At 37.4% G+C, this 16,562-nt stretch overlaps 2 protein-coding genes across 4 annotated transcripts in view; one reads left to right on the top strand and one right to left on the bottom strand.

Moving 5' to 3' along the window:
• The window catches only part of LOC101893260 (uncharacterized), a 214,819-nt gene that overhangs the window by 24,799 nt on the left and 173,458 nt on the right, over positions 1–16,562 (bottom strand). For all 3 annotated transcript variants that reach the window (XM_059127180.1, XM_059127179.1, XM_059127181.1), the window contains one exon: positions 16,027–16,514. In XM_059127180.1, coding sequence (XP_058983163.1) covers positions 16,027–16,514 — 488 coding nt within the window. The remainder of the gene's footprint in view (positions 1–16,026; positions 16,515–16,562) is intronic.
• Positions 6,741–9,656, top strand: LOC101893084 (uncharacterized). The gene is made up of 2 exons (XM_020037381.2): positions 6,741–7,413; positions 7,556–9,656. Exons 1-2 carry the CDS (start codon positions 6,923–6,925, stop codon positions 9,252–9,254), a joined length of 2,190 nt encoding a protein of 729 aa, XP_019892940.2. The 5' UTR covers positions 6,741–6,922; the 3' UTR covers positions 9,255–9,656.

Here is a 16,562-nt window from a genome sequence, read left to right as displayed (position 1 = left end):
ATTTTTTGTCATAGGCTATAGAACCCATTAAGAACTTTAATTACGAAATTTGAAACAATTCTGTTGAAAAATACCGCTAAAATCATCAAAATACCGAATATAGCGCGGTATCATTATATGGGGGCTATACGAAGACAAGAACCTGCATACGGGAAAAATCGGGAGGTATCGCGATGTTATACCACAATTTGAAACTTTTCGTTGCAGGACTGTTTTCTGTCCGCCGGTACCACAATTCGGGTGATAAATGTGACAAAAATTGTTATGGAGCGCATATTACGTCTGGGGAGATTTGAATATCAAATCGGAAATCGGAAAGAAATATATATCGGAGCTATATTTTACTAAATTTCACAAACTGGTTTTTAGACAGAATTCGTTCCAAAAATATGTTAAAAAAATGTTTTATGCTATTTGAAATTTTAGAATATTTCCAATATGACAACCCTATCTTTTCTCTTTCGATATTTCAATGTGGTAATTGCTGGCCAAACGGACTGTAACAAAGTTCTTAAGCTTAGCATTATTTTTATTGTTTACCCATTATTATGATGCCATTACACAGCACAGTACTCCTCGAATGCTGTTGCTACACATTCGGGATGAGTGGAATACTTCCGCTTATGGCCAGATGAAATGCGGTCTCTACTTTACCATCACTAAATGTTTGAGTGAAAGAGGTACAAAAACCATTTTATAATTAGTTAAATGTTTTTCGCCCAAGTATATTTGTGCATGTGTCAACCACCTGCTTCCCATCATCATCATCATCATCGTTGCAATTAAACCTCAAGGAAGACAATTTCAAAAATCAAGACAAACAAACAGTCATTAACTTAGTTTTTCTTGAATTTCTTGAATGCTAATATTGATGAGTTTAAATACAGCTTCCCTTTTAATAAGTCAAAGGTTATTTGAACAGCAGATTTTGTGTTAGAAAAATGATTGTATGTGTAAAATTTGGAGAGATTTGGAAGCTTATTTCGCTTTTTTTGTTTTTCAATTTTTTGTGCAATTTTTTTTTAATGTCGACCTTTTGTGGGGGATGTACCAGAAGGAGTGGACCGATATTGACCATCTCCGAACTCGATCTAAGTTTGAGTTTGTTACATCCTAATATTATTATCATATAGAATACTTCCTTATCGTGCGCACCAGCCAGCAGACAGACGGTCGACTTCTAATGTCCTGAAACGGATTTGGCCCAAAGACACCCAGGGTCTAAACTAGTTATTTTGATAAGGCATGTTTTGGACATATCAAATGATATATACCTCTTCTCTTCATATGGCTTAGGGTATAAAAATGGAAAGGAACCAAAAAATTCTCTGAAAACCACATACAGACGGTGGTTTGTATGAAAACACTGCGTATGAGTGATCTGAGATATTTGAAATTTATGGAATCACTCATACGTATAGGAACTGAACTATGAACTAGATTGTCTACGTATATTTGTTGAGTGAATTAGTGAATAGTTTGGTGAATTTTATGTTTGACTCTGAGAATTTAATGGATATTCTCATTTTCCATAAAGAAGAGATTTTTTAAATTTTAAATACTATGTTTTCTTTCGTTCTGTTCTTCCGTTATTTCGTTTATATACATTCGTTTGCTTCTAATTACTGCTACCAATAACTATTTATAAAATTGGGGATTGGTTTTGTTTGATTTGATGAATAACAAAGGCTCTGATCAAATCACACACAAACACAAAATCACAATCCCCCCACATCTATTGCTGCTGCTGCTGAACTTTGAACTAAAGTCTTATTACAAATGTCAGCTAATCGAACAATATTGAAAATAATTTAATTGAAAGATTGTGGTCCAACAAACATCATATCCACACATCAATGGACCGATGGCCACCGGCGGCAGTAGCAGCAGCAGCGGCAATAAAACGAATGAGAAATGCCATTTTAATTTTCATAATAAAACTAATTGAATTCAAACCCCAAACAAAAGCTACAGCACTCCATCTGCATAGGAGAAGAGTAACAGGCATTTGGAAAATACTAAATTTCCACAGAGACACATTTTAGTTTCACAAAAAGACCCCGACACGATTGTGTAGTTCGGTCGAGCGAGCGAGCAAGCGGTCAGCCAGCATATGATTGTGTTTTTCCATTAAAAGGATTTTTGTGCAAAAATTTGGGCCTCACCAGTACCATGATGATGTAGTAGTAGTAGTAGTACAGGCTGCCATCAAAAGGTGCTTAATGCAGCCACGCATTCATACACTTCATGAGTATGAGGCGGCAGCATCACCACACCCACCTTGCGCACATATCCCTCACTCCCTTTCTCCCTCTTCTCTTTGGGTACTAAAACAATTCATATCGAGAAAGTCCAATGAAGTAGAGGTAGAGCTTGTTTTGGTGGCAACAATTAGCGTAATTTGAATTGTGTTAAAAATTTTATGAAATTACCCAACAGAAATGGTAATGTTTGCTGCAGCTGTTTTAGCTGGCACAGTGGAACGAAAGCAGAATTTTTAGCACACATTCACAATTTTGGATAAAGTTTCACAAGAAATCAGCTATCCTCCAAAACAATTTTTAAGTTCCGTAATATGGGGTCTATACTTATATCTAAAGCTGTGTCAATATAATTCGATCATTTTTTCCGAGGGCTCTGATATCCGATTTTTTGAAGAGATTTTCTATCGTTTATCCAGAAAAATTTCCAAGTAATCTGCAGAGTCTTTTTTCTTTCTCCCTTTTTTGACGAGATTTTTTGCCGTTCATTCCGAAAAGTTTCCGAGTCCTCTGCACATACTCTTTGTTGTGTATTTTTTATTTTATTTGTATTATTTAGATGCGGCGTTGGAACATGCTCCTGGAACTACTTGAAGTACCATAGAAACAAACATCAAACAATTTTCGGACAAATCATCCGACAATATTATTTTTTTCCGATAACCTTCCGAATTCCGAAAAATTTGTCAATTTTTTTCCAATTTTCGGATAAAAATATGAATTTTTTATAAAACATTCGAGAATTTTCAGCATTTCGGATCAAAAAACAGAATTTCGTATCAAATTCTATATTTCTCCGATTTTCGGATAAAACTGTAGAACAAATTCAGTTTTTATTCCGAATTTCGGTTCAAACATACGAACATTTTGCTAATTTGGTATCAAATATACAAAAACGTTTTTCGAAATTTTCCTTTTTTCTTTTGCGAATTCTGATCGAATTCGTCACGAAATTCTAATATTCTTTCGGTATTTTTCCAAAAAAAAAAAAACTTTCAGAATCTTGGGAAACCTCACACAATTTTATTCCGAGGAGTTCGTTTCGAATTTGACATCAGAATCGGAAACTTGTGCAAAGAAAAAAATCTGAAAAAATTGTTGGCTCCGTTCGTCTGTATTACACCTATGCGTATGAGTTATATAAAGTATAAAAAATCACTCATACGTTAAAGAACTGATGTACTGAACTATGAACGAGATTGACACAACTCTACTTATAACGGTACTATTCCTAAGAATGGACCGATATTCTCCAAAACCCCAGCAATTGAGCGATGTATTTTATTACGAACTTCAAACGAAAAATATATAATTTTATCATCCAAATATAAAGCGTCGGGAGGTACCGTTCGTTCCAATTTATGGCAATTATACGAAAATATCGACTTGTACAGTCATTTTTTGCCATAGTAGGTGGATCTAGTCCGAACTCCAGACACCCATTTTGAGAATATTTCGTTGGGAAATGGTTCTAAGTTCATGCAAATACCAAATTTCGGGGTGTACCGTTCTATGGAAGCTATACGAAATCCTTAATTTGTACAGACAACTTTATCCCAGGAAAGATGGAAGATGGGATCTATTACAAGCTCCAAATGCGAACTTTCCCTTGAAAAATGTATCTGAAATCATCTAAATACCGAATTTCGGAACGGGGTATATACAACAATTCAGACCTGAATGGACAGTTCTTTGCAAGGATGTCTTCTATATGCCGAGAAGATCAAAAATACTTATAATCGGGTTTTAATGACCAGGATGTATGCGATAACAAACCGAGGACCCATATATCTCCTTTTTAGTAGCAAAAATTCTACGGACATAAATGCAGGAGCAGCAGATGGACGGACGAACCATAGCTTAATCGACATATAACAAGGTGCATTATTTTATGGAATTAGTCCGCATTCTTTGTACCTTGATATTATAGATTTTAAACTCACGACTGCTTGAGTAAAACAAAATGCTGCGCCAAGGTTTTCGCGTATACTTCGCAAAAACGCAACATTTGAGGGAGGATGGGAGGGTAAAAATTCAAAAACTGGCTAGACGGACAGACGGTCCAGAAAAGAAGATATGTTCCCGCGTGTGGTCGTTATGATTGTTGTTTTGCCATTGTAGCACGCTAATACCATTGATATTTCAATCACTTAACACAACACCAGTTAGCAGTAGTAACAGCAACAAAAACAATGATACAATATTCCAGGATTTGTGTTGGTGTCAGCACTTCTACATTCCACTCACCCGCCTTTCCGCCCAATAAAAGACCTTTACACCAGTGATGACAATGCAAAAAATACACACACACACAAAGCCACGCTTTTAACGTATTTACCAACGATTCTAGGGATTTTGTTGTTGTAGTAGTAGTAGGTAGCCGTTGTTGCATTACTTTTGGCGTTGATTGTTTGTAATTTTGTCTAATTGCTTCGGTAAGAAAAACTCATTGCCCCCCACCGATGCAAACGAAAAACAAAACTCAAAAGCATGTGGACAACTTCTTTTTTTGTTGAATTTCATGTTCAGTTGTGGCCGGCCAATTGAAGAGCGAAAAAAAGCAATAGAAACAACCTCAACAGCTTCTACGACAATTACAGACTAACCATTCATTGCCACTCGCAGATCAAAAGGAATTGTTAAATATACAATAACAATTTCATTTTAATTGATATTTTGTCACACAGCAAAAAAAAAGAAAAAACAACAACAACTACAACAAATCAAAGCTTTTTTGGCTGGTTAATTGATAAAGCAGTGCAACTTTGAAGTTTTTGATTGATACGCAACAATTTGAGAATTAAACAGAGAGCCAGGGGTGCGATGATAATGGGGAAATAAATGTTCGAAATGGAGTACAATTCTAACAAAAATATAGCTGTTAAGCATCAAATACGAAAAAATCGAAACGTTTACCTGCAACTTTCTAATTGTACAAACTTGCATTTTTCAATTTCTTCAGAAACACAAAAATCTCTTTGATAATTTTTATTAAATTTAATTGTCTGCCCTGCCCTTCCATCCAACTCCACCGCCAATCATCATCGACATTATTTATTGTGACACATAATTATCAAATCAAAGTTACAATACCGACAATTCCCCCAAGGAGAGAATATCCTTGTTTTTGATTTTCTTTTCTTTTGTTGCAAAAACAAACGCGACAAACATTCAAAGCCATCAAACACAGCGCCACACAAACAAACAACAAAAATCCAAAAGGGAAAATTTAATGTTTTAATAATAATATTTTTTATAATCATTTCAAAAGGAGTCAGTTGTTATATCTGACAGACACAAGAAAAACTCTCAACACCCAACAACCGCCCACACTCATTCACTCGTCAGAGAAGGTAAACAAAAAACACACACACAGACAACCACCACAATAATAACTCATAAACTGGGGCTATTTGTTGAGCATAGAATTGCCATTTTACTGAGAATAACAGACAATGTAATCGAAAGAGAGAGAGAGAAAAATAACAGGAGAGTACATTGTATGGGGCATTCGTATACAGGTGATGGCGGTTGTATATGGAGTGGTATGAATGCAGCAAACACGTGCACGTGCTTTCTCATTTGTAAACATGTGGAGGCACAGCAGAAAGAGAAAAGAGAACAATATCCATATAGTAGTTGTTAATAGGAATGTAAGAGAAATTAAAATCGTTTTAAACGGGAAAAATATAATTTCAATCATATTTATTGGAATATTTCTGTCGAAATGAACATTTTTAAGGATCTACTTTTTATGTCGCACTGCAGTAAAATCCAATTCTAAGTAAATCGATTAAATAAAACCGTGTGACACAAGTAAAATCGATTAACATTAGATCTGTTCGACAACTCGATCATTTTTATGGAGTAAGTCTTGGGGAAAGGCCTATATAAAGTTGGTAAGTAAGCCCATCTTTTAACTAAGTTTGCTATCAAAGAACATATTATGATTAGAAATTCAAAGAGATTCAAATAAAAATAGTGCAAAATCTACTAAATTTATTCTTGGCCGACCTTATATAGGCCTTGAGTTTCTTGATAAAAATTTGAAACCGCCTGGAGTTTCCTGATAAAAATTTGAAAACACTTTCATTTACATACATCTTTGAGTCATCGGACTTTATTCCGTAATAATTTGTATAAATTATGGCAAATTATTGGACAATCCTATATTCTTTTCACAAAAAATGTATGTTGAAATAAATGACAAGAATAACTATTAGAATAACATTTCCATCCCTGGATGATATGTTGACAAAAGAGCAATCAAATCGACTTCTCTTTTCAAATCGACCAAAAGAGAATGCAAGAGAGCAATTGACTCCCTCTTTTAAGCCAATTGTCGTCGTCCTTTTTACAATTAGGTATGCACATTACAACCGCCAAAACCAAAGGAATAAAACACGCACACACACACTCAAACACAAGTAAAATACGCAAAATAAGTGAATCGAATTGAACTGCAAGAACGTCCTGTGACATGTGTATAAATAGGCAGGTTAAATGATGGACGGTTAACAGTTTTAAACGAATTATCAACGCGACAGGACACAGAGTGCGGCCAATAAAAAACGAACGAACAAAATTCAATTAAAAGCGCTTTCATAAATCAAATGAATATATATCACAATAAACTTTTATCAATGAATTAAAATACAAAAATGTTTACAAATTGGCTAACTGGCACAACGGGTAGTTCCTCCTCCGCCTCGTCGATAACGTCGTCTTCCGCCGGTACAATAACAAATCGTTTACATGAAACGCCGGTTCAAACACCGAATGGATTATCATTGGCCGCCAGTGGTTTAAGTGCAACTCTAAATCCAAATATGTTAACAACGCCGCCCGATGTTATTCTGGAAGTGGGGCCCGGACCCACAACTATGCGTTTCATGGCCCACAGCATAATGCTGGGCATGCATAGCGGTTATTTACGCTCCGCAGTACGGTTAGATGAACGTGGCGCTGGTGCTGCACACTCCCAACACGGTGGAGATTTTGTAGTGTATTTAAGCAATGTTACACCGGAACAATTTGCCCCGCTCTTATCCTACATGTATACCGGATATTTGGATTTAAATGTGGAAAATATCTTTGGTGTCTTGTTGGCTACTCATGTCCTGCACATGCCAAGAGCCTTGGAGATTTGTAGGTGGGTTGGACAATGATACACACCAATAGTTAATGAAATTAAACGGGGTAAAATGACATGATCGGCAATAGTGAATTTCATTAAAAGAGAAAAATTACAGGCGACCTCCTAATTAAACACATGTATTTTATAAATATTTCAGATCCTATTTGGCCCGTGCCCAAGCTGAGGGCTATTTTGGCAATAGTAATACGACTCTTTCAAATCCGCTCAACAATACAGCCACCAGCCTTGCTAGCCAACAAGCGCCGAAAATTATTAGACCAATTGCGAGTAAACCACAATTGGCCAATTTTGGATTTTTACCAATAGGACATACTATGCCCGTAACACCCTCATTGAATTGTCGCACCTCGACAATAACGTCAGGTTGCAGCAACAATGCCTCGGCCATCTCCGCCACAATATCGACACCTATGGGAAAAATTCTCGAAATGGAAACAAATAAAGGCGATGAAGGCGGTGACATTGAAGTTGATGAATTAGATCGACAATCAATGACGTCCAAGGGACGTAACTATGCCCCCCCATCGGCAATTGTCACAAACAATGTTCCTCCCACTCACGAGGATGACGATGAGGATGTGGAAGTTTTTATCGACACAACTTCGGAAGATGCTGATGTAGTTGTTGAATGTGATATACAACAAAAAATATCCTTCAAAAATCAAAATCATAAAATTGCAAATACTGGCAAGGAGTCTGCGGCAGCGGCGGCCTCCTCACATCACTCCAGCTCGCATGGACACAATAGGAGACATGATAAAACACACAAGAAATCATCACACAGCAGATCAGATAAACGCCGAAAGTCTGGCAACAACAATTCGTTGTCCTCGACGGGCCTGCAAGTGGCCAAGGCTCCCATACCAGCCTCACAACTGGATACTTCAGAGGCCAATAAGGTGATTATTGATGTGGCCAGTTGTGATGGCCCGGTGCGTTTCAAACGTATACTCAACACAGCCTACGGCCATAAACCAGAAACATGTTCAGCTGCAGCAGCAGGCGCTGCTAATCACCATCACATGAATGTGACACCCGGCCAAGAACGTTCCCTACAAAGCGTTTCCTTGTCCTTTCATCAACAAATGGCAAAAACCATTAGCCAACAGCAACACCTCAACAATGCCGAAGAATCCGAGAATAGTGAGACATCAAATGGCAGTATTGGCACTGGGAACAATGGGGGTGTTGGAGGAGGTGGTGTTGCTGGCGCTCCGAAACTTGGCCGTAAAATACAAAACGAAATTTTCGTTTGTGTCTACTGTAAACACACATTCAAATCACAATACTGTTATCAGAAACATGCTAAGCGCCATCTAAATCCATTAACCTTACAAGCTACTTGTGTTCCCCCGCCTGAAAAAAGGACCCTCAATGATGAGAGCAGTTCGACAATGACCACGACAGCAGCGGCATCATCATCTTCATCGCTTATGGCCACAACGGAACAACAATCATCATCAAATTTACAAAAAATACGACCATTTGTGTTGAGGAATTCCGGAATGAGTGGACAGCAATCAGGCGGCGCCGGCGGTGGCAGTAGTAGCGCTGACTTTTTAAGACGCGAAGTTCGTCCCTTGGATATGAATGTACAATATTATCCGTGCAAGACGTGTGGCTGTAAATTTCCCAGTTACTATTTTGTACACAAACATCGTAAAATGTGTCATGCCGAGGAGGAGGCAGCTGCCGCTGCGGTAGCAGTCCAACAAAATGTCAATGGCAATAATGGTGGTGCTGGTACTGGTACATCATCATTGGAAGAATCAGCACAGACAGCCAATGAGGACGACAATCATCACATGGATGAAGAGACAAAGGAGAAAAACTAAACTTTGCAAGACGAGATCAATTGAAAAAGAAAAGAAAAAAATACAAAAGGAAAGTAAAAATTAAAACACACACATATCGAGCTTTAGCATTAAATGTCAAAACAAAACCAAGGAAGAGGATATCTATTTCTATGAAACGCACGAATTTAGTTAAAATAGCTATAATAAAATATAAATTATTTCAAAGAACAATTTATTTATAAAAAAAAAGAAATTGATCTAATAAATTAAAAATATTTAATTTGAGTTACATTAAAATTAATTACAATATATGAAGTATATTAATTAATAAAGATAGGTTAACACTTTCAGAAAGTAAAATATGTTAAATGTTCATTCCATGGTACAATAAAATTGTGCCATGGTTCACCCCTTACAAAACAAAACCTTAAATGTTAAACACTGATCGACTGAAAGGAACCCCAAAAATAGTCATTTTAATCTTATTTTAATTACTATTTCAATTTTAATCATTTTAATACTATTTCAATTTTTTTTTTTTTTTTTTTTTTTTTTGAAGAATTAGAGTCACTTATTTAGACGGCAATGTGCACAAAAAATATGTTATTTTGTTTTAAATTTCAAAATTTTTTCTGAAAATTTCTAAGCTCTGTATTTAAGGTTTCATCATGGATTGCATAATAAATTATGTATAAATTATGTCGAAAATTCAACGCAACTATTATAAAGATATAAAGGCCATTCTAAAAAAACAATTCTCGAAGTCCTACTAGCAAAACAAAGCCTGGACAACAAACCCCAACAAATTATACAAATTAATTTTTTGCATTCAATTCTTTGGTTGTTTTTGAAATTTAAAGTTTCCCAGCGAAATGCATAATGCCAAAGAAGTTGTTGAATTTTGAGTTCAAGTGATTCCGGACTGCATCATTTTGAGTGAAAGAAGTCATTATTTTTACAAGGGCGTTGTTGCGGCTAGGAATCAGTCCATATTTTATCTGGATAGTGGCCTTTGCAAGGCTCCTTGGAAATGGCTAAAGAAGAATTTCTTGAAATATTTTTAGATAATGTTTGAAGTTCCGGTGAAGGCTTTCATTTGAATCCCATTTTCCGACTTTAAAACTATTAAAAACGACTTAAAAAATATTTTTAGTAATTTTTTAAATATTTAGATTTGCATGTTTAAAGAAAAATTAAAAACACTACCAATATTCAAAGGCAAATTGGAAATTTTGTTGAGATATAAAGAAGAGAATCCCTCTTTCATGATTCCAGGGTTTCATGATGATAAACTGCAACCAACTTCAGACTGCTGTCATTTCTAAGCCAGCTCATTATATTGTTTACAAGCGTACAAAAGCATTTTGATGAGAATTTTCCAGAAAAAAATATCGCAATATTCCATTCGCCAACTATGGGAAAAATGAGCTCGGGGTAAAGCCATTGAAATTCCAAAAAGTGCAAGAACTTACACCGCAACAGAGAGAAAATAGACTCAAATGAGCTAATGCGTTGCTTCGCTTGGCCGAAAGTGGTGAACTGCCGAATTTGGTTTTCTCCGCTCCGATGAGAAAAAGTTTGTTGTCCAACAGTTTGTAAACAAACAAAATGATCGTGTTTACTTGCCAAAGAGGTCAAATGCGCACCTTCGGTTGGGCAGCAGACTTTTGTGCCTGCGGGCAGCGTATGACGGTTTCATTGGTCGTTTGAAGGCCATAATTCGTGCCAAAGGCAACCAATTCGAACAAATCTAAATTTATTCTAAAATTTGATGCTATTTCCCACATTTTTTGCTTTCATTCAATAAAAATTAAAAAAAATGATGATTTTTTCCTTTGTTGCAGTTTTTTACTTCACGCTGTATATGTGAACTGCAGTGATCGTATAATTGATTCAGAACTAATTCTGGGTTGAAATTCTCATAACATTTCTATGGTGTTATTAAAACTGATAAAATTCCATTTCAGGACCCTTTGTAGTTTGCGCAGAAGAGATAGAAGCCGACAGTTTTACATTGAAATAATGGATTCCGAAAAGAACTCAAAGTTTAACTTATATCAGACTGAAAGAGCAATACCCATTTTTTACCCAAAGGACAAACATGTACACATTCCAGAGATATTAATTCCAGTTTAAGACTTTGAATGAAAAAAGCCAAATGACCCTCCACGTCAATAATTAAATATGGCAATCTACCTTCGCCGGCATGTGTATACATACACACACATGTATATATCTACTTGTGTAATTATGTGATATAACTTTAATTATGATATAAAAATGCTGTGTAATGCGCTGGCCAGAGTTACAAAAAAATCTATGCAATTTAATTAATCAAAAAATAATAACAATGATTTAATCGAATATGCATATTAAATTAATTAAATTCCCCTTAAACACAACAAAATAATAAACCATTCGGAGGAGGAGAAGGGAGGTGGGTGAGCAAAAGTTGACACACTACAACAAACAATGTCCAGCAGCACAACAAACAATCATCGACATTAATGTGATAAGTAAATTTAATAAAAGTTACTTTTAACAATGCATGCAATCAAACAACCTCACGCCCTCCCACCCCCCATCCAACCATTCGCCCATGTCAGGCTCAAAACTATATTCTATTGGCCTTTAATGTTTCCCCCTCCTTTAACATAATGTTAAGTGTTTATTTTTCATAAATTAAAATATTAAAAAAAAATCAAAACAACAGCAGTTCCATACATGATAACTACCCAGCTACGGACCAACCAACTAACCGACCGACCACCTCTTCTCAATTCCACAGGGATCCAAAAAAAGGGTACACATGCTCGCAAAAAAGTGTAAAAAATAACATCAACTAAATGACAGCCATCTACCGGACGGGCACACACACAACACCAGGCGTTTAACACAAAAAAATTTAATTTAATTGAGTTTAATTAACTCACTGGGGAGACAAATGAACGGACGGTGGAAAATGTGCAACAAAATAAAAAGGAACTCAAAATCAAATTTCAAATCCAAAAAAAAAAGAAAAACACAAAAACTCAAATCAACGCAATGCAGCAAATGGTGGGGTAGTAACGATGTTGTTGTTGTTCTTGCTGGAGCCAGTGGCAGCAAATGGAAACACACAATTCCCCTTTTTCACGCTGCCAATAATTTAACCATAAACGAAAACATTTTAAATGACAACAACAACAACAACAACAAAACAAAAGAAAACGCACACTCGACAAAAAAACAAAACAAAAAAGCATTGGCAAACCAACCAGGAGAACCAAATATGAAGCATAGCCTAAAGGGGTAGTACCATGGATAGATTGGGCGAAAACACTGGCTGGGGATAGAATGGCAATGTGGCAGGGCATATTTTTGTGATGATTGTTTTTTACCAGCCATCAATTATTCATTGAGACATTCAAAAGATGACAGCATAACGGCACAGATCCCAACATTGCAACCAACCGAGCGAGTGAGCGACCATCATCTCATCACAGCTCCGAGGGGGACTTTTGATTTCTTTTTTTTTTTTCATTTCTCGTATATATTTTGGTAAATGTATAAATTACATTAAATATAAATCGTTGGTTGCATACATTCATTCACTCACTGGCGTTTACAATCAAAGGTATATAAATGTGGGTGTGGGTGTGTGTGTGGTGCATACCCTTTTCAGCTACTACACCCTTTGCCTTCTTTGCCCTCTTTAGTGCTCCCAAAAAATATGCACAGCTATTTAATTTTTAAAGTAAAACACGAGGGCCGTTGTCGCCACTGCTGTTGTCTTGTTGGACCATCTCTCGTTCACTCTCTGGTTGGCTTGGTTTGTCGTGGCCATCAGCAGCCGCCCGAGCAAAAGCACTGGCCCCCGCCGCTCACTAAGGGCCAACACAAATGTAAGCAAAAGAGATCTCTTGCATAATTTAAGGCATTTTAACGTGCATTCTGTTTTGACTCCTTTTTTTAATGAAATTTTCATTTATTAAGATAATTGCCTCGCTTCGCGTTTGGTCTCACTCGTTGTTTCCACCCCCCTTCCCCACCCCTCGTCGTTTCCCTGCTCTCTACAAACAGTTTTTATTGGGGTTTAAGTGTTTCCGCATGATGAATTTGCCAAGAGGGCATCATTTAAAATAAAGCAGATTTCTGAGTGATTTAAATAGAGAATAAAAGCGAAATAATAAATAGAAATGCGACAGCAAATAGCTGCGAATGAATATTGATGACGTGGGAAGATATTAGGTAATATCGGAACCTTCGAAAATAAACATATATTTATATGAAGAGAAGCCTGAGTTAGGAGAGTACCTCCTTAGACGGCTTTTTTTGTGTCCAGGACATAGTTATACAATTGGGAATAAAATGGCTGATGAATTAGCTCGCAGTGGTGATGAGACAGTCAAATAACTGATAAGCTATTACGTCAGTAGCTTTAAGAAGCCTCGCACGGAAAAAGTTGGTAGGATATGACAACTGGAAACCGTTAGAAAGGCATCTAAGGTAATCCACCCGGTACGGACGGTAGACATTTTAACTGGCCACTGCAGCATCAGATATCTGATTTCAAAATGGATAACAGTGGCCCTGACTATTGAGAGACTATGTGGGAATGAATAGCCTACTACTAAAACACCTCTACAAACCTTTCTCTGTTTCTTTTCTCTATTTATCACTTATTATTATTCTTTGCACTACTCAACTTAAAATCCTTAATTCTTTTTATAGAGGAACGTTCTTAGTTTGTAAAATAGTTGCCAGACTTAGTTTCTGTGATTTAGTATTTGTAGTGTTTAGTTTTACTGTAGTTTAATTTAGATACTTTAATTCTTTTAATTGTTAAACCGGCTGATGCTCTAATATAGCCGGTTTCCCAAGTCTACTAACCCCCTATAATCCGGACTATGGGGTGTACGTGCTCCCTACGTTATGGGGAGGTGGCCCTCTCGGTCAGCAGAGGCGGGAAAGTGAAACGTTGGGAACGATCGAGAAAAAAAAAAAAGTTCACCCTACGACTCAATGAACGGGGTCAATGGCGGAGGCAGTCCTTTGGACAATCGGGCTATAACCAGTGATCGGGCTATAACCAGTGATCGGGCTATAACCAGTGATCGGGTTATAACCAGTGATCGGGCTATAACCAGTGATTATATATCACCCAGGCCAAGTTTCGAATCAGTGGACATCCATATACCAACAAACAGGGACATCTGGACCCGGAACACACCACCTTTTAACGGTATAGCTATCTATACCGATGGTTCAAAGATGGAGAGTGCCACGGGAGCTGGAGTCTACTGTGCAAGCTTGAATATCCGGATATCCTTTAAATTAAACAACGAATGCAGCGCCTTTTTCAGGCAGAAATCTTTGCTATCAGGAAAGCCATGGAGCTGTTGGAAAATAGAATCAATTAAGTCAACAGACCGGTGACTATATAGGTCGATAGTCAGGCGGCCTTGAAGGCTCTTAATTCTGTTACAATCAAATCTATGGTTATTCTGGAATGCAGAAATGCTCTGGAAAAGTTTAAGACGTCTGTCGTCAAACCTTGTTGGGTTCCTGGTCATTGTAACATATCCGGCAATGAATCAGCAGATCAATTGGCCAGAGGCGGATCTGAATCAGTAGATCTAGAGATCGATAGCTTACTGAAGCCACCATTGTGTCATTTCTTCCAATTATTACATAAGCACTACCTTAGGAGACTTAATCAGAACTGGAAGGGGTTGTAATATCTCCAAAAAAAAATATGGCCAGGGATGAATGTCACTCATCTCCTTGACGAAATCTGATCTAAAGCTTATGGTAGGCGTAATTACAGGACGCTATAACAGAAGGGCCGTGACTTCAAAGTGAATGCTGCAGGCTCTGTCAGGACGAGGAGGAAACCGAGACGGCGGAGCACTTACTCTGCCAACTCTTTACGGAGTCAAACATAGTCAAACAAATTCTACCCATCTTACCTTCTTTTTCTGAAACCGAGCCAGCAGTCATGTTTTAATTAGCCAGAAAATTTAAATAGCTAAAGGCAACACGCTGATCACACTTTCATGCTCCTCGCTTCTTCATCTATTTCTTCTAAACTTTTCCTTTTGCTATATTTTCTTATTTTACCCTCATTCTACATTGAACTTCTTCTCTAAATAGGATGAACGCAATGTTTTAAACAACCACGCATCATTTAACCTAACCTGTTATTATTCTTAGGATAACCACAATGGTCCAAAGGTCTCTCTTAAATCAAACCAAATCAACAGCAACGCACTGAAGATTGAACGAGGGTTTTAATGAACTGAGCTGCGAATTGACCTAACTGCAATGCAAGTCCATTCACCACAGAGCCAACGGCCACCCTCTCCAATGCAAGGCCTGGGAAGATGAGAACACAGCTGAATGTGTCGAGGTCGAGGAAAATATTATTTCGACCACGAACTACCCTAAGATCCTAGGAGTCACATTCGACAGCAAGTTTAAGATCTGCGAGAAATTGAAAAGTAAACAAAAATACGAATGCAGGTGCTACGCAGTGCAAGAATATCCAAACCTGCCAGAATGCTGCCCTGAGAACTGCTACAGGGTGCATCCTCATACACCAGTTGACCATCTACATTAGGAAGCGAAAGTCCATCGTGTGCGGTTTTGCTAGTAGTTATTAGTGGTCTAAAATGATATTTTTTCTCAAAACAAATGAAAGATTCAATTTACATTGTTTTAACTAACCCCCCTCCCAAGTGATTCGATTGTTTTATATATGTCTCCGTCAAATATAACAGATTTCCATTTGCATGTTCGTCGTACATGGAGATCATAACAATAAACTTACCTTTACCATCGATGACATTCACATCGCCGCCCACCAATGATATTGTGGTCGTTACACCGCCAGCATTCGATAATGATGATAATGCATTGGTTGTATTGTTGTTGTTGTTGCTATTTGCGGTGGAGGAATTTGATGTTGCGACGGAATGTGTCAACGCTGCACCACCGTGGATTGGAGTCGTAACATTCGACGATTTGGTTGATGAGGCTGCAGCTGCTGCCTGCGCTGCCGTACCTAATAGATTAACGGTATGACATGCAGGCCCGGAACCCAAGGCGATATCATTTGCATTGTTGTTTTTATTGGCATTGCTATTGTTATTGGCAGGATTGCTACTTGTTGTTGCTGTATTACTAGCATTAGACAGAGGTTGCTGTTGTTGTTGATTAATGATGATTGAGGTGTTGGTGGTGGTAGCATTGTTTTGTGTTTTGGATAAACTTGTTGCAGAAGAACCGTCCAAGTCCAGACGCTTCTTTTTGGGATCACTGCAAGAACAAACAAAGAAAAAAAAACAAACATGATCAACCGACATG

The sequence above is a fragment of the Musca domestica genome, unplaced genomic scaffold, assembly GCF_030504385.1.
Source record: "Musca domestica strain aabys unplaced genomic scaffold, Musca_domestica.polishedcontigs.V.1.1 43, whole genome shotgun sequence".
Classification (NCBI taxonomy): Eukaryota; Metazoa; Arthropoda; class Insecta; order Diptera; family Muscidae; genus Musca; species Musca domestica.
The sequence above is the reverse complement of the archived record's forward strand: the minus strand, read 5'-3'. Positions and strand labels throughout refer to the sequence as shown.